The 20,601-nt window shown below is 43.9% G+C and overlaps 1 protein-coding gene across 4 annotated transcripts in view; it reads left to right on the top strand.

Annotated features, from left to right (window-relative positions):
- The window catches only part of VRK1 (VRK serine/threonine kinase 1), a 37,101-nt gene extending 17,607 nt beyond the window's left edge, over positions 1 to 19,494 (top strand). For 3 of the 4 annotated variants that reach the window (XM_075614408.1, XM_075614409.1, XM_075614411.1), the window contains exons 9-13: positions 10,340 to 10,460; positions 12,217 to 12,275; positions 12,545 to 12,723; positions 18,477 to 18,564; positions 19,311 to 19,494. In XM_075614408.1, coding sequence (XP_075470523.1) covers positions 10,340 to 10,460; positions 12,217 to 12,275; positions 12,545 to 12,723; positions 18,477 to 18,564; positions 19,311 to 19,393 — 530 coding nt within the window. In that variant the 3' untranslated portion in view covers positions 19,394 to 19,494. Of the gene's footprint in view, positions 1 to 10,339; positions 10,461 to 12,216; positions 12,276 to 12,544; positions 12,724 to 13,535; positions 14,186 to 18,476; positions 18,565 to 19,310 lie in introns of those variants that run through there. The other variant, XM_075614410.1, reaches the window with a different exon arrangement.
- The last annotated feature ends 1,107 nt before the right edge of the window (positions 19,495 to 20,601 follow it).

The raw sequence follows: 20,601 nt of genomic DNA, 5'->3' as shown, positions 1-20,601 counted from the left end.
CCTATACACACACCTATACACCTATACACACACACATACACACCTACATACATACATACATACATACACACACCTACATACATACATACACACACCTATACACACACCTATACACACACACCTACATACACACACCTATACATACACACCTACACACCTATACACACACACCTATACACCTATACACACACACCTATACACACACACACCTACACACCTATACACACACACACCTACATACCTATACACACCTACATACCTATACACACCTACACACCTATACACACACACACACACCTACACACCTATACACAGACACACACACACACACACACACACCTATACACACACACCTATACACACCTATACACACACACCTATACACACACACACACACACACACACACACACACACACACATATTATATACACACACACGCACACACACACATATTATATATACACACACACGCACACACCAACCAATACAGGCATATCCCGGTTTAAGGACACTCGCTTTAAGTACACACGCGAGTAAGTACATATCGCTCAATAGGCAAACGGCATCTCACGCATGCGCCTGTCAGTACGTCCTGAACAGCAATACCGGTTCCATACCTGTACTGAAGCTGAGCGCAAGGGGGAGACTATAGAGCCTGTTACACATGCGTTATTTACATCAGTTATGCACGTATATGATGATTGCAGTACAGTACATGCATCGAGAAGTGGGAAAAGTAGCGCTTCACTTTAAGTACATTTTCGCTTTACATACATGCTCCGGTCCCATTGCGTACGGTAATGCGGGGTATGCCTGTATACACACACACACACACACACACACACACCTATATACACACACACACACCTATATATACACACACACACACACACCTATATACACACATACACACATACACACACCCACAGTCTTATATTTTTTTCTGTCCTACTGAGCTTAGGCGTTTTGTTGTTTTCTTTGGAGAGTAAATGAGCACATCAGTAAATAAACTCGTACTCTGCACTATGGCAGCTGGACTGAAATTACTATTTCTACTTCATTGTTTTTTGTAGAAAGATTGTCTATTTTGGTCTTCCAAAATGTAGTGTACGGTGCACTGCAACAAGGAGCTGGTCATATGGCAATAAACAAAAATCATTTATTCATGCTGCATTAAAAAACAAAGCTTTGCACCCTCCACCGTTTTTTAATGCAGCATGAATAAATGATTTTTTTTATTGCCATATGACCAGCTCCTTGTTGCAGTGCATTACACTACATTTTGGATTCTCTTGGACTTTGGACGTGGTTGCACGCTTGAGAACTTACAGGGGATCAACAGTTAGTACTCATATACATTTATATGTTACCCCAACGAGAGGGAGATATGATGACATTTTCATAGACATCTCCAGGGAACAGTGCATTTCTACATGAAGAAGTGGAACAGGAATAGCACTAGAGTATACATATTCCCCTCTATGGTCACCTCTGTATATAATGAACTGATAATATAAAGGGACCAGCATTTGAGCTCCCATAGAAACTTGCCTATACCACTGTTGATTTTTTTTGGGCTTGTCTGGCTGCTTGCAATCCAATCAGAGGAAGTTATTTGCCGTCTCTTCCTCTGACGTCCCTGCATACAGCACCCCACGGTGTTGCCTGACAGGGGAGCTCCCGGCAGGAGATATGCTGCACGTTTTTTACCATCAGCAGCTAGAGCACGGACTCCTGGGGTTGGTAAGTTGAAATGGACAGTCGCTGGCGCTGATCCATCCCTGCGATGTGTCCCTTCGCCCGCCGCCTCCTCCTGCCCTAACATGTTCCTCTCAGCAGCGGGCGCTCACATTGATGTCTCGGTCATTCGACAAAATTAAAGGGAACTCTGCATGGCTTCATTCCCCAGTGTCTTGCTTGAGAGAGGACACTTCAGACAGCACTACAGTGCCTGCTGTGAAGGACCCACACCCAGCATTGGATCATGGAGACTATCTCATCCAACCTTCTGTTATTAAAATGCAAAGGCATGCCCCCAGGGAGTTCGTGCAAAACTTTTTTCTTTTTTGAAGTGAAACTTCCTTAGTGGCACCTCATTCGTGATGGGGCAAAAAAGAATTGTGGAGACAGAAATGAAACGGATGTGACGTCAGTGCTGGCAGTTGAGGCCGGGCTGTGTTCTGGCTCAGCCCGACCCCAACACTGACATCACACCCGCTCCACAAATCAGATGCGGAGGCGGCGGCGATAGCCGCCGGCGCCGCTCCTAATCATCCCCCCACACCCCACCCAGCCCCACACCCCCCACACACCATGACATATGCGGCGGCGATAGCCGCCGCTCCTAACGGCCGCTGACATGCTGCGCAGCCTCTCTCCTCCCTACCTCCGCTTTCCTGCGTCCCGCTGACTCAGCGCCGCCGGGGTCGAGGAGAGGAGCCCAGGGATCATGGAGGGTATCCGCCGCCGCAGCTCATAACGAGCTCTGCTCCCCCCACCCGCTGACATGCGGCGGCGGCAGCCCTCAAAATTTAATTGCCGCCACTCCTGCTGACCTCCCTCGGCCGAGGCATGGAACGGGGGGGGGGGTAGAGTGAGCTGCGTTCCCCACAGCACCAAGCCAGCTCCCGCTGACGATGACACGCTGCCCCCCTTCCCCGCCGACACTGCCTCTGCCCACGCAGCACTTCCGGAGGGGGGGGGCCTTTATTAGGTATCTGCCCGGTGCCCGGTGTGGCCGCGTCTCGCCGGGGGGTGGGGGGGGGCGAGGAGAGACTCAGGCAGAGCCGCCGCGGGTCCGCAGCTCTGCCTGTCTGTGAGGGGAGTAGGAGTCTCAGGCAGAGCCGCCGCGGGTCCGCAGCTCTGCCTGTCTGTGAGGGGGGGGGGGGAGGAGAGTCTCAGGCAGAGCCGCCGCGGGTCCGCAGCTCTGCCTGTCTGTGAGGGGGGGGGGGGAGGGAGGAGAGTCTCAGGCAGAGCCGCCGCGGGTCCGCAGCTCTGCCTGTCTGTGAGGGGGGGAGGGGAGGGAGGAGAGTCTCAGGCAGAGCCGCCGCAGCTCTGCCTGTCTGTGAGGGGGGGGGGAGGAGTCAGGAGAGAGGGGGCAGGACACAGAAAGAGAGACACACATACAGTGACAGACACACACACATACATATATACACACACAGACACACACACTGACTGACACACATACACACACACTGACTGACACACATGCACACACACTGACACATACACACACACTGACTGACACACATGCACACACACTGACACATACACACACACTGACTGACATACACACACACTGACTGACATACACACACTGACTGTGAATAGGTTAGGGGGATGTGTGAGGTGCAGGGGGGCTGCGCATACGTCACACGGTCACACGCACGCACACGGTCACACACACACGCACATGGTCACGCACACACACACAGTCACACGCACACACACACAGTCACACGCACAGTCAGTCGCGCGCACAGTCAGTCGCGTGCACACGCACTGTCACGTGCACTGTCACGTGCACTGTCACGCGTACGCACAGTCACACAGTAACACGCACAGTCACACAGTAACACGCACAGTCACACGCACAGTCGCACAGTCACACGCACAGTCGCACAGTCACACGCACAGTCGCACAGTCACACGCACAGTCGCACAGTCACACAGTCACACGCACACACACAGTCACACGCACACACACACAGTCACGCACACACACACAGTCACGCACACACGAGGAATTCACGCTTAGTGCAAATACAAGGGATGTGTACGCATGTTCTAAGTCAAATTTATTTGCGTTTTGTCAATGAAATTGTATTTTGATTTTTAATTAAAACATCACCAATACAAATACAATTTCTGTGACAAAAGTCAAAGAAGTTTCACTTACTATGCGCGTGCACAGCACACACAGCTTTTTATTTCCTACAATGTATGTATTTTTATATACTTAAGAGATGGGAAAACTTCTGATATGTCGGTGTTCCAAGCCCTCAACTTTATAAAAGACCTGCCAGACCTTCCTGTGAGCATGCCATCAAGAAAGAGGTCAATAGGAAGGTAAAACTTTGTTCAGCCTGTGACAGAAACCCACTGGAGTACAAAACAAATTTGTGTAAAGGAAACAGCAAAAGAACCTACAGAACACGTCTGACTTCATTTCCTGGGTGAAGGAAGTGGTTTCTCAAGGCATTGAGATCGCCCCATTGCAGAACAGCGGAAAAGCCAACGCGCTCTTGCACGAGTCTGGATAGACCAATGGATTCATCCTTGGAAGAGTAGTTCAGGTCCCTGGATGTGGATCTGCCACCAGAGGAAGAAATAATAGCCGAAGATCCATCTACTTTCGATGTTTGTATACTATAAAGGTTATTTCTTGGAATTGAAGGTACACAAGAAACGCAATTTTTTTTTTCGAACAGCAAGATTTCCAAAGAACTTGGAAGCAGTCTTGGCTTTACAACAAAGTCTAAGCAGGCTATTAACAGGCAAGGCAATGAAACCAGTTCCCTTGCATCAGAGATTCCAGAAATTCTATTCGTTACTATTCATGGTGTGATAAACAGATCATTCAGAGAGGTTTTAGATTTCAAAAGAATCAACAAATTTCTGGAAGTAAGAAATTAAAAATGAAGACGCTAGGCTCCATCACGGTCGCGTAGATTACAAAGATTGAATAGTCTCGGTAGACCTCAAGGGCGCCTATTTTCATGTCCCAATAGCCTTTACTTGTCGACATATCTAAGGTTTGTAATAGGCCATGGCTATTATCAATTTTCAGTTCTATTCGGTCTTGAAACCTCTCCAGGAACCTTCAAAAAGGTCTTAAGTGACGTTGATCGCAAAATTAAGGAAGCTATCCAGATATGTTATTATCTCGACAATATCTTCCTAAAAATCTCAAGACAGATCTCCATTTCAAGAGTACTAGAATTTTTAGGAGTCTTCTTCTCACCCAATACCTAAAGTTCTTAGGGGTTGAATTACTGACATCAAAAGAAATGGTCAGTCTTCCAAAAGAGACAGCCTTTTCGTCAAAATAAATAAATGGCGACCATCTGCCGGCTCTGCACTGTATGATGCTGATCGGCACTATCTTAGATCATACAAGTCTCCATTTGGGTGCGATGGCACATGCGTTTGTTCTAGCTAAATTTAATTTGTCAATGGGACAAAAAGAAAGGGACCTGCCTGGAAAAAAAAATTCACCTGCCATAACAGGTGAAAGAATTCCTGATCTTGTGGGAACAAGAGAAATTTGAAGCATGGTCACACTTCAAGACCCAGTATGGATCTTGCTGACAACAGATGCAAGTGGGACAGGCTGGGGGCCCAACTTGGCTCTACAGGCCCAAATAAATTGTCCAGAAATGAGTCGAGGCATGGCCGCAAATACTTTGAGACCAGTGATGCGAGTGATAATCCTTTTTCCCCTCAAGAAATCAAAAGGAAAGCTTAAAGGTCAGATCAGACAATCTCACCTCAGTAATGTATCGAAGAAATCAAGGGGCAACAAGAAGTCTCCTCTCCTTACAGGAGTTCCCCCCTATATTCAGGTGGGCAGAGAAACATCTGAAAGACCTCTGCAGTGCATATTTCTGGAATCCTAAATACACTAGCAGTCTTTCTAAGTCGGAAAACTGTGGTCCCAGGGAATGGTAATGTCAGACAACCTCTTTCTCAAGATGGTTCAGAAATGGGGGAGACCTCGGGTCTACTTGATGGCTTCAGACAAGAAAAGGGAAGTTTACAGCATTTTGTTCAAGAATGTGTCAAGCCCGCTCATTGAGGTGGTTCTGCCTAGCCTATATCTTTTCTCCAGTACCTCTAATACCAATGCTACTCAAAGATAAGTCAGGGCAGAAGTAGTGGCTATCATTTCATTATTTTATTTTTGCCGCACAGAACATGTTATCGCCTTGGGATGAATAGCTCATTTGAAAGCTCCTTGTATTGTCCCCGAATATATTTGTATATAGTTATACATATCCCCTCTTAGGCCGCGCTTATAGTGCCGGTGACGCGACCAATGACGTCAGCCATCGCCACTAGCGAAAGTTAAACTTTAGTTTTAAGCGACGTCGCTGGTGACAAGACCAGTAACGTCACAAAGGGGGCGGGCAGCGCTCTCTGATTTGTTTAGAGACGGTCACATGTGGCGACTTAAATTTACCCAGTTTCAAAATTTTTGGTCACTCCGTCATCGCGCTTTCTATAAGCGCTTGTGACGGAGTCAATGGATTTGTTGTTGAGCGACGTTGCATCGCCGTCGCCAGGCACTATAAGCGCAGCCTTAGGGCTGGGACCCGCTGCGCCCAGCGGCGCGGGTGGCCACACGAGAGTTCCCCACCAGCAGGGGAATCCTCCCGAGCCGCTCACTACACGCTGTGACGCGTCAGCCGCTAGGGGATTCAAGAGAATTGTAATCCCTAGCGTCGACGCGTCACGTGGTGTGGCTGTGAGCCAATGAGGAGGGGAGGCTTCGGGAGGAGGAGGGGCTTCGGGGAGCGGGGAGGAGAGTGGAGGGAAAGCAGCGTGAGTGCCTGTCTTTGTGTGTGTGTGTGTGTGTGTGTGTGTGTGTATGAGTGCCTGTGTGTGTGTTGCTTTTGATTACCTTCCATCAGCAGCTCCAGCCTGAGCCCGTGGAGGGAGGGGGGGGGGGGGGGGGAAGAGTAGCGGGTCCCTCCGCTCAAGCCACGCCCCCCCCTCCCGCTCAAGCCTCCCACTCCCGCCCACCTCCCGCTCCGGCTACCGCTCCCTACAGACCGTATATCGCGGTCTGTGTCTGTCAGCGCTCCGCCTGTCTGCAGTGCGGGCGCGCTGACTGAGGGAGTTGGGCCTCCAGTCCTCCCAGCTCCACGCTCAGCATGGCGGCGCATGCAGCGACTCTAGCCGCGATGGGCGATCTTTATGGGAGCGCAGGGGGGGCGGGCCATGACGGGCATATCTGCCCCGCCATTGGCTGCGTACCGACACGTGATCACGGCACAGCGTACGTGTCACAGCGCATTGCACAGCCACTGGGGCCTGCCCCATAGAGGGCTGTGTGGTGTGTGGCGCACGCGCCAGCGTGACTACCGGGGACTCCGCCTTAGATGCCTCTTTTCTAATTTAAGCAAATCTAATTTAGCAAACCTCTCCTCATATTATACATCCCCTTTATTAATTTGGTGGCTCTTCTCTGCAATCTCTAGTTCCATTATGTCTTCTAAGTAGTGGTGCCTAAAATTGTACTCGATATGCAAGGTGTGGTCTTACTAATGCTTTGTAAAGGGGCATAATTATGTTTACTTCCCTTCCATCCATTGCCCGTTTAATGCAAGATAAGATCTTGTTTGCCTTTGCAGCTACTGCATGACTTTGGGCACTTTTGCTGAGCCTGCTCACTACAATCACTCCTAAATCCTTCTCCATCAAGGATTCTCCTAATTTATCTCCATTTAATTTGTAAATTGCTTGTTTATTCTTGGTTCCCAAATGCATAACCATACATTTATAAACCTCATCTGCCATTTACCTGCCCAATTTTCCTGTCTATCTAAGTCCTTCTGTAGAGAATTTACATACTGCTATCGGCTCTGATTCTACTACCTTACACAATTTAGTGTCATCAGCAAAGATGGAAACTTTCCTATGCCAACCTGAAGGTAATTAATTAACAAATTAAAAAGCAGGGGTTCCAGTACCGATCCTTGAGGTACTCCACTCACAACTTTAGTCCAACCCGTAAAAGTTCAATTTATGACAACTTTCTGTCAATATTATCCCGTACTAAACCTTCAAGTAGCTTCACACCACTATTGATGTCAGGCTCACAGGTCTGTAATTCCCCGGGTTGTGATCTACAGTAGCTCCCTTTTTAAATATAGACCACGTCTGCTTTACGCCAGTCTTGTGGTACCGAGTGTGTAGAAATGGAGTCCTTGAATATTAATTGTAATAGTTGAGCTATTACTGAACTTGGCTCTTTAAGAACTCTTGGATGTACTGTACTGTATGCCATTGGGCCCAGGTGTCTTATTTACTTAAATTTTATCAAGCCGCCTATGAACTTTTTCCTCAGTTAACCAAGTGCACATACATGTGGCATTCTAAATCCTGCTCATTATAGCAGCTATGAAGTGATAAGTACTAACAATTAACTGTACTTCACTATATTATATATTGTTTCACACCTTACTTGTTCTAGCTCCACACTTAATACAGCCAGCATTTGAAATGAACTAGTAATCGTCACACAGATCAGGACACGCAGGCTCAGGATCCGTTACACGCCTCTGTTTTAAAGAGGGGGACACACCAACCTGGTTAGAAATCAACTAACCACACCCACTGCGGCTCAATCAGGCAGGAGAGGGAAAAAGGCTTGTTACAGACTTTCAATTTTCACACCATTTTAAAATAAATTTAATAGTCTCGACACCATCTGCCTTACTGAGCAAGTGGTTGGCTACTCTAGATCTTAGGCCTCCTTTTTTCAGACCGTTTATCGAATAAAGCTACATGTTGGGGTACCACATCCTGTGGGTTCTGCCCCTGGTTTTACACGTGCTCACTAATCCTCCATTCGAGCCACTCCAACAGGCTATGTTGACAAACCTAACCTGGATGATGGTGCTATTGGTGGCAGTCACAGCAGCTAGAAGCATTGGCGAGCTACAAGCGGTCAATAAAAGAGCCTTTTCTGGTAGTCCATCAGTGCAAAGTCGTACCAAACCAGTATGCTATTTTTTTGCTTAAGGTCGTGTCATTGTCATTTAAACCTGGAAATATTACCTTCTGGCCAAAGCCAGCAAATCATAGAGCAACTTCTGCCTTCTTTGGCTGTTATAAGTTCTCTTAAGATGTATCTTATATACTGTATCGGTATGAAACAATTCAGGAGTTCAGACCGTCTGTTCGGAAAAAGAAAGGAACAAGCTGTCTCAAAAGATACTGTCATTGGATTGTTTCATGCAGTACGAACTTCCGCTGTGCAGGCAGGCAGCGTCCAGAAGGTCTAAAGGCTCATGCCACCAGATCCATGGTTGCATCCTGGGCAGGAAAAGCTCAAGCATCTCCTTTGGACCTATGCAGGGCGGCAGTATGGATATATATACTTTGTTTAAGTTATATCGTTTAGGTGTGCAGACCTTGGCAGTCATGTTTTGGCAGTAAAGTACTTCAGACTGTTGTCCATAGAACAACTAATGAATGTGTATGCAGTATCAGCATGTTGTACGACTTGTATGTTCAGCAACCCTATTTGCTACTGCTTGGTCATGTTACTCTGGTGCCCACTGCCATGTATATGCTCAGGAAATTAGATAATTGTTGAACAATCTTAGTCATTTTCTTTTCCTGCGAAATGTTTCATGTCGGTGCGCACCAATCGCCTGACTCTAAAGTTAGGAAGGTATTAACATGTATGTTATATATTTCAGCTAAGAACTACAAGGTTACCTTTGAGGAAGAGGTGTGCCCATATATAGGGCCTCCTACAGGTGCAAGTCTTTCATTTGTCGTAGCCCAGCTGGAAGGTGGGACTTAACCCTATGGTGCCCACTGCCATGGATCATTACTCGGGAAAAGAAAATTACGATACGATTGTGAAACAATTTTCTATTTGAGATTGATCTATACAAGCTGCACATACGGTCAACAAAGTTTGTAAAACTAGTTGTTTTTAGAAATATCCATTAAATAAAGTGTTTGGTTCAGCTGTTGATTTGCTATACTAAAGGGTGCTGTTATTGAAGAATTCATTTGTATTTCTGTCCAAACAACTTGTTAGGCCTCCTACATACAGTATGCATATTTACTTGGCACTCTGCTGAAATGTAACATCTCGCAAATTCTTAGAAACCAGATCATTCAGACAGAACAAAGTATAATTTTTTTTTTTAAGCTCTTCAATTTATTGTAGATCATTACAACTCTGAGATTTAATAGATCCCTTCAGCAACAAAAAGTTCAATTGTTTTGCATTTCAGATAGTGATAAACACATTGTCATGGCGTACAAAAATACTTTACCCAGAACTGTAAGATATCACAATAATATGCCGGACTTCTCACTTTGTCACGCTTTCTAACTTTTTTTTTTTGTCGTAATTTTGTAAATCTGAGTTTTTTTTTTGTTTGTTTTTAAAAATGTATTTATTTATTTATTTTTTAATGGTCTTTCCCTGTATCTGTTTCCTCTGAAAGAAAAATATACACACCGGCCTCCATATTTTGCGTAACATATTTGTCTTTAAGCATTGTGGGGCTTCTGTTATAGAAAACTTTATGTAGCTATTTCTGAATGGTCCTGCAGTAAACATACATATTTTTATTGACTGAACAGATCCTTCAAGAAGGGGAGATCTTGAAATCCTGGGTTATTGTATGATTCAATGGCTTTGTGGCAAGCTTCCATGGGAAGATAATCTAAAAGACCCCAACTATGTCAGAGACTCCAAAATAAGGTAAATCCGATTCATCAATTTCTTACATTTTATTTTTTAATCCCAGAACAGCTAGTAACGCACTGACCACAGGTTTATTGCTACTATAACATTGCATCATTGCTTATGCTTCGTTAATAACAAAACTACTGTGAAGATCAAAAAGTTATAGATCCGAACAAATGACTGAAAAAGACAAAGTAGTCCTGATCATTTTGCACACTCGACTCCCTAGTTCAGGTAGGCCGGGAGGCCCCGGGAGACCTGAAGATAAAAAAATAAATCCATAGTAAAAGCAGAAATACAAGTTAATATAAATTATTAAAGGTTTGAAGCAGGGGGTCTCCAGAGCTGAACCCCATTAATTTCAGCTACGGGGACCCCCTGCTTTTTGAGATACCACTGTAGGGGGTGCCGGTATCTCTGCAGATTTTAAAGGTCCAGGACACGTGGTCAATAGGTCAACACGCACCGGATGACATCACGGCTTCCCTATGGCCCGCGTGACATTTAAACGCCGCTATTCGATTAAGGATCAGTTTCTCTGCTCTACTACGAGGTAAGTATCTACAAGCCGGGCGTCCCTGGAGCAGAAACTAACGGGGTTCAGCTCCAGAGTGCTCGTGCATATAAATGTTTGTTTTAATTTTTTTAAAGTTGGCCCGTATTGCTGCTTTAACTATATATCCTGGATGACCGGTAATACTCGTTATATATGATCATGTGACAGTATAATAATGAGCTGTAAACAATCAAGTATCAGCTCCAGCAACTTGGAATGCCCCTCCAGGGGTCTAAGGCAATGCTAGGTACCAAGAATGGGCGCTGTGACAAAATGTGGTCAAGATGTAGTAATAATTTCTCTATGAAGTCAGGAACACCAAAATGTGAAGACCTTCAATGTGTAGCAAAAAAAGGTAATTTAATGATTTGAAGTCATCGTAACATCCAACGTTTCATCCCTGATCAAGGTGCTTGTATGCACCGAAACGTTGCATGCTACTATAACTTCTTTAAGTCATTAAAATTACCTTTCTTGCTCCTCATTGAATGCCTTCACTTTTTGTTGTGCTTGACTCCTCCATTTTTCCACAGTATAATAATGAAACAGATTAGACTTTTTATCAAATGACCGGGTGTCATATAATAATGCAAACAAGGTGCCTGGAGTGTATGGTTTCTCTGTCGTTTTATTTGGGGCTTTTTAAGGGAATGTCCTCTATTCAGTGTACCCGATGTACATAAACTTTGCGCGTCGGCCCTGTGCTGGCGTAGTTCTGTCTGCCCGCTCTTGTTACATTTCGGTGTGTGACGCTCCTTCCTTTTATTCTCCCCACATGACAATTAGATTGTAAGCTCTCTGGGGCAAGGACTCCATTCTCCAAATGTTATATTTATGTCTCTATACACTTATCTCACTGGTATTACAGGTTATCAATATATATATTGTTCGACAAACCTATACATTTGCTCGCCCCCGGGCGAGTAAATATTGGCCCAAGCAGCACACGTTTGGTACTAGGTGGCGAGTAGATTTTTTTGTGTGGCGAGTAGATTTTTTGGTGATTTGTCAACCACTGTGTGTGTGTGTGTGTGTGTGTGTGTGTGTGTGTGTGTGTGTGTGTGTGTGTGTGTGTGTGTGTATGTATGTATGTATGTATGTATGTATGTATGTATGTGTATATATATATATATATATATATATATATATATATGTGTGTGTTTTTCTTAGAAGTAAACGTTAGTGATTGCTCAGTGGCTTTAATCTTGTCTTTAGATACAGTGACAACGTCTCCGCACTTATGGAAAAGTGTTTCCCTGGCAAAATGAAACCAGGTAGGAAATGTCAAACCTTCAAAACAAGAAAGCGCAGCGCAGGATTTCATAGATATTTAATTTATTTTCAGAAAAAATTGATCGTGATGGTTATTTGTTAACCTATGGGCTGCCAGTTGGGCCTACTTATTTATTTGATGTTTAGTTGTTGTCGTACATCTTGGTGTAACTTGCATTTGTGCAGGTAACAAAGAAATGTCTCCCTTATCAATACAATGTTACCCCCGCAAGTGACACTTTTTTTTCCCTGTACCTTTCTGCTTTTGCAGATGAAATAGGAAAGTACATGGAAGTGGTTCAAGCATTGAGCTATTCTGCTACACCTCCGTACCAAGTGTTAAGAGATTTCCTTATACAGGGTCTTAAGGCTCTTGGCAGTAAGGATGATGGGACGCTGGACTTCTCTTTGGCTCAAATTGGCGACATTCCTCAGAAGAATGAGAGAAAGGTACTAGTATATGTTCTGGTGATATGTCCATTCTTAAATTCTATGGTTTTAGGAATGTTAGGTTGCGTCCATAGTGGTTCCGATGACGTGAGCAACGTCGCGCGCGCCAAATTCAAACCAAAGGAGGCCAATGTGCATAGTGCGCACATGAGCGCCGAGGCGTGGCAAGACAAACTTGTTTGTCTTTGCCGCGTCACGTGAGCAGTTTGCCCAACGAGGGCGGGCCAGCTCTGTGATGCCATGCCCCTGACACGCCTCCCCGTTGCCTCTTCCTGCAGGACAGAAATCTGCTACAGGCGAGCGTGACGCCGCGCCAACACTCGCGCACGCATCCTGTACGAAGCCTTAGCTACATTGTTGGTAATAATTCAATTGAAATCTACTTTGTTGCAGTTAGAAATGTGCAAATTATGCATGTATCTGGCTTCCTGTTCTTGCTTACTTTTCCTATCTAAAAAAAAAAAAGGACAGAGACTTAAATCCTTAAAAAGCACAATCATACATAGTTATATATACATACAACATACATTGCTATATAGTTACATGCAGCCATACATAGTTACATGCAAACATACATCGTTCTATATACAGTTGTGTGAAAAAGAAAGTACACCCTCTTTGAATTCCATGGTTTTACATATCAGGACATAATAACAATCATCTGTTCCTTAGCAGGTCTAAAAATTTGGTAAATACAACCTCAGATGAACAACACATGACATATTACACTGTTATGATTTATTTAACAAAAATAAAGCCAAAATGGAGAAGCTATGTGTGATAAACGAAGTTCACCCTTACTGCTTCCATAGGAATTAAGATGCTAAGTAGCAGACAGGTGCTGCCAATCAAATGTCCGTGATTAATTGGTCATCAGCAAGTATGACCATCTCTATAAAAGCCGAAGTTTTAGCAGTTTGCTGGTCTGGAGCATCCAGGTGTGTGTTAACACAATGCCAAGGAGGAAAGATATCAGCAATGATCTTAGAGAAGCAATCGTTGCTGCCCATCAATCTGGGAAGGGTTATAAGGCAATTTCCAAACAATTTCAAGTCCATAATTCTACAGTGAGAAAGATTATTCAAAAGTGGAAAACATTCAAGACAATTGCCAATCTTCCCAGGAGTGGACGTCCCAGCAAATTCACCCCAAGGTCAGACCGTGCAATGCTCATAGAAATTGCAAAAAAAACAAGAGTTACATCTCAGACTCTACAGGCCTCAGTTAGCATGTTAAATGTTAAAGTTCATGACAGTACAATTAGAAAAAGACTGAACAAGTATGGTTTGTTTGGGAGGGTTGCCAGGAGAAAGCTTCTTCTCTCTAAAAAGAACGTGGCAGCACGGCATAGGTTTGCAAAGTTGCATCTGAACAAACCACATTTTGGCTTTATTTTTGTAAAGTAAATCATGACATGGTGTGTTATGTCATGTGTTGCTGTTCATCTGAGGTTGTATTTAACTAATTTTAAGACCTGCTAAGGAACAGATGATTGTTATTATGTCCTGATATGTAAAACCATGGAATTCAACGACTGTGTACTTTCTTTTTCACACAACTGTATGTACATGGACTATAGTCATAGAATATAGACACAAAGGCATTATTTGAGTGCTTGGCATATGCATCATTTCCCATAATGCATTTCAACAATCACCACACAAAAATATGGGAAAGCACAATGATGAAGAATAGCAGTGTCCCAGTTAGAGATCAGTGAGCATCGCCTGACATCGCCATTCTGACAGCTATGTGACGTTACATTTTCTCTACTGGAAAGCAACGCTGGAGATTTTAAAGTATATTCTTTTCTGTGTGGGGGTAGTTTTTCTTGTTTCTTGGGCTCTGAAAATGGAATAGTGGCAAGTAGTGGTAGACGGTGTGAATTTTAAAGTCTGACCTGCATTTGCTATGATTAGATTATACATAAATTATAGGGATTTAAAGGAGCTTTGCCTTTTTAATAAAATATTTCCCCCCTAGGTGGAAAGCAGGGGGTCTCTGTAACTGAACTGCGTTACTTTCAGCTCCAGTGACCCCCTGCTCACTGATACTTACATCTGAAGGTGATGCCGGGATCTCCCTTTGGTTTAAAGATCTCATGGCACTTTTTCATGGAGATTGAGGGGAGGGGAGGGGGGCTGGTGTTAAGGGATACTTAAAATAAAATTGGGTGGAAATGTCTTCACACTAGGGTAAATATAATATACTTGCAGTCGGGACTTCAATCATTAACAGGAATGCACAAAGATTAAATGACTTCACATGAAGAAGAGTACAGATTGGGTTATAGCTCATCACTTAAATGCCATAAGATACGATTGTAGGAAATCTTAACCAACAATCTAAAACTAGTATTTTGGCATCAGGGTATCTATTGCTGCAGGACATTTTAAACCGACCTTTTCTGTGCCCAGCTGGCGCTGCTACCAGCACCCCATTCCGATGTAAGTATCTTGGGAATCCCCCAAGCTGAAATCAACGCGGTTCAGCTCCGCAGACCCCCTGCTTCAAATCTAGTGAACAAAATAAAAATATTCCGAGGTGTAAAGCCCCTCTAATCTCGTTAGCTTTGGGATCTTTCTAGTTTGCATTTGCTTTATTGTAAAGCTTTTCATGCTCTCATTCCTCACCACTATTTCAAATGGAAATTTTATAAATGCCATATAAAACATTTCTTGAATATTGTGTGGTCTTGAAAAACAGGAATATTATAATCTCCTGTGCTCCCGTCAGCCTGTGCATAAAAGAAGTACAATAATGAAATATTCTCTCAGTAATTTTGGTCAGAATGAACAAAAGTGTCTGTGTGTATTCCAGGCTAATGTATCACAAATCTGCTGACATACTAACCTTGCAATCTTCGCTGGCGTTAATCAGGCCTGTGCACCGGCAGAAAGATGTACCTAATGCACTCCATCAGTGCAGTTTGCATATGGAAGTTCCCATGGGAGAGCTGCCCTGTGCCAGCTGAGGGTTACCTGCCCATTGCAGTTATTGTATGTAATTATCGAACCAATCTGTTCAGCCCAGCAGGGTTTAGATGGTAATCTCAAAGCACTGCTCCTTGGATGAGAAATGGAATGCACTCTCCACCCCATCAGCATTGTATCTATACAGCTGCTTTCTTAAGATCAAAGCAGCAGATTCATGTGAAGCACAATTGTCTGACTCTTATAATTTCTGTAATTGTTCTGCAAGAGCATCGTTGAAGTCTCTTGAACTTTTCTGTGTAAATCAATGGTTGTGCAAAAAATTCTATATAGGTAGAAATATGTAAATACACACTGGACATATTGGATCTGTGTTTTCATAGATTTCCATATGTAAATGTAGAATGTTCAGCCATAATATTTAAACAATGTATCTGCATTAGTCTCCCCTAACCTCATATAAAGCACAAATGGTGGAGCAGTTGAGACAAAAAAAAGTGAAAACATAATTATTTCGAGTCATGCTTGTTGTATGGTTTAGGGAATTACTTATTTTTGTTTCTTGTAGATTCAGGTAATTTTTTTTACAGGTGCCTGTGAATTGAATTGTTCAAAGCTTAGATTAATTTGCCATGTTTGCCCTTTGGCACAAGCTCGGCTTCATCGAGGGAGAGGGAGATCTTGACAAATCACCCAAAAATCTACTCGCCACCTAGCACCGCCTCACTTTTTAAAAAATGGAATAAATTCCTAATGAGAATTTTGTGTGTGGGTGACTGCCTGCCTGGGTGGCCCCAATACATTTTAAAAATACCCCCCACCTCCTCATTACATATACAAAATACCCCCACCACCCCAATACATATAAAATTCAGACTTACCTTGGGGATGGCGTCAGGAGGGGGTGCAGTGGATGCCGAGGGGGGGCTAGTGGATGCGGAGGGAGGGCAGTGGCACCCAGCCGTTTCCCCCAAACATCCACCCCTCCCCCCGCTCAAACAGCCGCCAGCGGGCGGCAGTGGTAAGCGGGGAAGTGCCGGTAGAGAACCGCACGGCTACATTGGACCCACCTCCCCGATCGAGGGGGGAAGTGCCTGAGGAGAGCGGGAAGCCCCGCGTGTGCCAACCGCCAACCAAGGGGAAACGTGTTAAATGGATGCTTGATTTCGATATCTTCCATCCTGAGTTCAGTGGAGACCAGCGTTTCATTATAGTGTTTATGAATGTGGTGTTCAGTATAAATGTGTGTGAGTACATGTATGTATGTACCGGTATATCTCTCTTTCTTTCTTTTTTTTTTTTTTGTCCCAAAGCCAACAAAATTGGAAGGGCCTGGTCCCGTTGCTCACCACACAATTCGCCTCCAGTGGACTGTCCCTCTGAACAGTGTTTGGCTGCTGTTGGTTGTGCGGGCATTTGCAGGCATGCCTGATCAGGAGGCAGAAACTTGAACACTGTCATCTCACTCTGCGCACTCACAGCAGCGATCAGTTCTGCACGGCATGAAATCATATATTTTATATGGCTGGACAGTTAACTCAGCCCAATTTACCACAGAAGCTTCTTTGATCTCCCACGTAGGGCTTTAGCCAATCAGTCAGTTCCCCCTATGCGGGTAATATATCAGACTCTACTGCTAAACTGGCACAAGTAGCACCGTAATATCTAATAAAATTCAATATGAAATGTTAAGTTCAGTGGTTTAGCAGAACAGATTCTCCCCCGTCCCCGTCCCATCTCCATACCCGCTAGGGCAACCAAGGGGAAACGCGGGCTGGAGGGGGACGCACCCACCCGCCAACTTCAAACCTTCCTCTAACTCGTCTGGCTGTGCGCCCAAAAAAAAAAAAAGCCCTGGCAGCGCGCCAACACGCGTCATGCTAATCAGGTAGGGTTTTTTTTGTTTTTTTTTGTGACGCGAGCAGGGAAATTGTGAGCAGCACACGCCATCGGGCAAAATCAGGCGACCGGATTTGTCGAGGTGTGTTTATGTGTGTGTGTATATTTGTTTTGCTCCCCTGGAAAATGTATGTATGTATATTTTATTTCCTGGGGAGCAAATCAATAAAAATCGATTTTTTGTTGTTGCTTTTTTTCCTCCTCTGCCCCCCCCCCCCCCCAATTGCACATGGACATTTTGATTTTTTTTAAATTTTTTTCCTTGCAGTAATTTCTACTTTCAAATAATCCTACACTGCATTATGTTTTTCTTTTTGTACGCCATTAGAACAAGGGCGTCCCCCGGAGCGTAACCCTGTTATTTTCTGCACTGGGACCCCATGATTCCCGCAATTCTTTCCGGTCTAGTTACCTGTTTTCTCCCTGCATATTTAAATGGACGTCCGTTGGGAAGCTGTAATAGATAACCTTGCAGCTTCCTTTCTGCCCAAGGGGGTCATAAGATTTGGTTGTCTTATTGTGGAGAAAAACACTGGTAACTACACAAAGTGTCTCTGGAAATGTAGGGTCGCTGGAGCCAAGAGAAAAATATTATTGTGCGTCCCACTTTATCATATAGATATAGATCTATCTCTCTATATCTATATCTCGATCCATATCTATATATCTCTATCCATATCCTTTTTACAGAGCGAGCTGAAGAAATCGACCTGAACAAGGTCCCCCTGGGGACCGAAACGTTGGGCATGTGTGTGCATTTTGGACCCAATAAACCACTTTTTGTGATCATCTCTTGTGCTGTGCCAGTATATTGGATCTCTAGGGATCCTTACAGACTGTATGTTGTGTATGTGTGATATATATATATATATATATATTTTGTGTGTATACTGTATATCTATATCTCCATCCTTTTTACAGAGAAAGCTGAAGAAATCGACCGAAGAAGAGGATGCAGACATAGAGACTGAAGAACCAGAAACCACAGCGAACAAGAAACCATCCAGGGGTGAGGACCAGATTCTTCTGTAGATTCTCAATGCTTCCCTTTTGGAGGGCAGAGTAATCGGCTTTTGCTGCTCTTCTTTACTATTGAGGTACATTGGGAAGTGGAGTTTGTACTGCAGTGGATTAATTGGCAATACCAATTATAATGTTGTGGTGCTTTTTCAATAAAGTTAAGTTGAATAGTAAATACTCTACTTATCGTGCCACCCACTTTGTGAGCCAATCAGCAGTCAGATATGAGGTAGGAGGGTAAAACGGAGGAAGCGCCTCTGTGGGGGCCTGAAAGAGGGAGGCGCAGAGAATCTTTTTTTTTTTTTTTTTTTTTTTTTTTTTTTTTTTTTTTAAATAGCTGCTACTTAAATTAGGAGTTGTTTTATATTCCAGGTTGCCCTATAATTGGGCAAATACGGTCTATATATTCATATTTTTATACATACAACTATAATGTGGCGTAGATGCTGAGAAACTCGGATCTATATATTTTGACAAATATCTATTCAGTTTAGTTTGAGTGCATAACTGCAGATTGACTTTAAATTGCTTTGTTAATAATAATAGTAATAATAATAATAATTAAGCAATGAAAAGGGTGTTAAAGCGCGCTATCCGCTGAAATGCCTGTGCAGAACCTCTCTTCCAGTTCTGTGTTTCTGGAAGCAGGCTCTTGGGAATCTCCAGCACTGACATCCCAAAGCTGAAATTTACTTTGACTGATAAAACCTTTCTTTTTTTATATGTTTTGTACAGGACGTGCAACAAAAGCGCCTGTAAGCACCACAAAACCCGTGCCAAAAGGAAGAGGGCGGGGAAGAGGCAAACAAACAAAATAACATTCCAGTTCTTCACTTTTTTTATTACATGTTTTTATGTTGTCTGGAAAAATCTTTATATTAGTCTATCTTTTTGGAATAAAACTTTTAATAATTGAAAAGTTTTGGTGGCCTAATTCATTTTTAGCAATGAAACCGCAGCTCTTGACAGTGGATACAATGACTTCTGAAATCACTAATCGCCCCGAATCCCAATCGATGAGACATTTTTGTCCTCATGCAAGATTACTTGCCTGATGGATACAAAATGTCAGTGGAGTCAGCCTCGTCTCCGGCATCCAATAAAAGTGTGGCTTTCTCTGTTGGTGATCCTGGCGCTCGTTTGTAGGTTTCTCAAAGAATTTATTCTTGTCACTCTTATATTTGGGTTGGGAGTTCCAGACTGAGGGACCCCCCAAATGAATTTGGGGGAGTGGGCTTGCTGCTTTAACTGAACCTTCAGCACTTCTGAGTCGTGATTATTCCAGGAGCGATGCCATGAAGACAGGATGCCAGAAAATGAAGTGGAGGGGCCCCAGTTCTGTTTTGGTCTGGTTGCTCAGTTGCAGGTCTCCGCCTGATCGATCTCAATCTCCTTCTCCCCCCCCCCCCCCACTACCCTATAACATACCTGTGTGTATATAGGCATGATGAGGATGCAAATCTGTATCACCTGAACACCACAACTAGCGTATATCTGCAATTGTAGGAGATTAAAAGTGTAACTGCCACAGATGGCTATGTTCCTTGACAAAATAAAATATACAATATAAGCTAAGATGGACATGGTGCACATATCGAAGGGTATTTTTTGGTATGTTGTGATTTGTAAGTAAGGCCCTTAACACAAAAGAAGTGAGCTGCCTTTAGACTGCATTTACAGCACTTGATAACTCCAGTTGTGTGTAAATATTAGAAAACAGCAGGGTCCTGCATTCCAAGAATCACTTGAGCAGTGCCACAAAGACAAGTGTCCTTACTGGTATTGTAGTCATACTCCCAAGATCTCCTGCTGTTTCTAATCAGTGCGCACAGCCGTGAAAAAACTGGACTGACATTTACAGGCGCAGCAGGGAGATACTTGACTAGGGAATGTTAAAGATTCTACTACCTGCGTTTCAAAGTGGCCACCGTACATGATAAATCTTCACGGGGGAACTCATCTGCTCTTCAGCTGATGGCTTAATTAGGATATCGATAATGAAGCAGAGGCGCAGCACTCCCACACA

Source organism: Ascaphus truei, chromosome 9 (assembly GCF_040206685.1).
Source record: "Ascaphus truei isolate aAscTru1 chromosome 9, aAscTru1.hap1, whole genome shotgun sequence".
NCBI classification, from domain to species: Eukaryota; Metazoa; Chordata; class Amphibia; order Anura; family Ascaphidae; genus Ascaphus; species Ascaphus truei.
The sequence above is the reverse complement of the archived record's forward strand: the minus strand, read 5'-3'. Positions and strand labels throughout refer to the sequence as shown.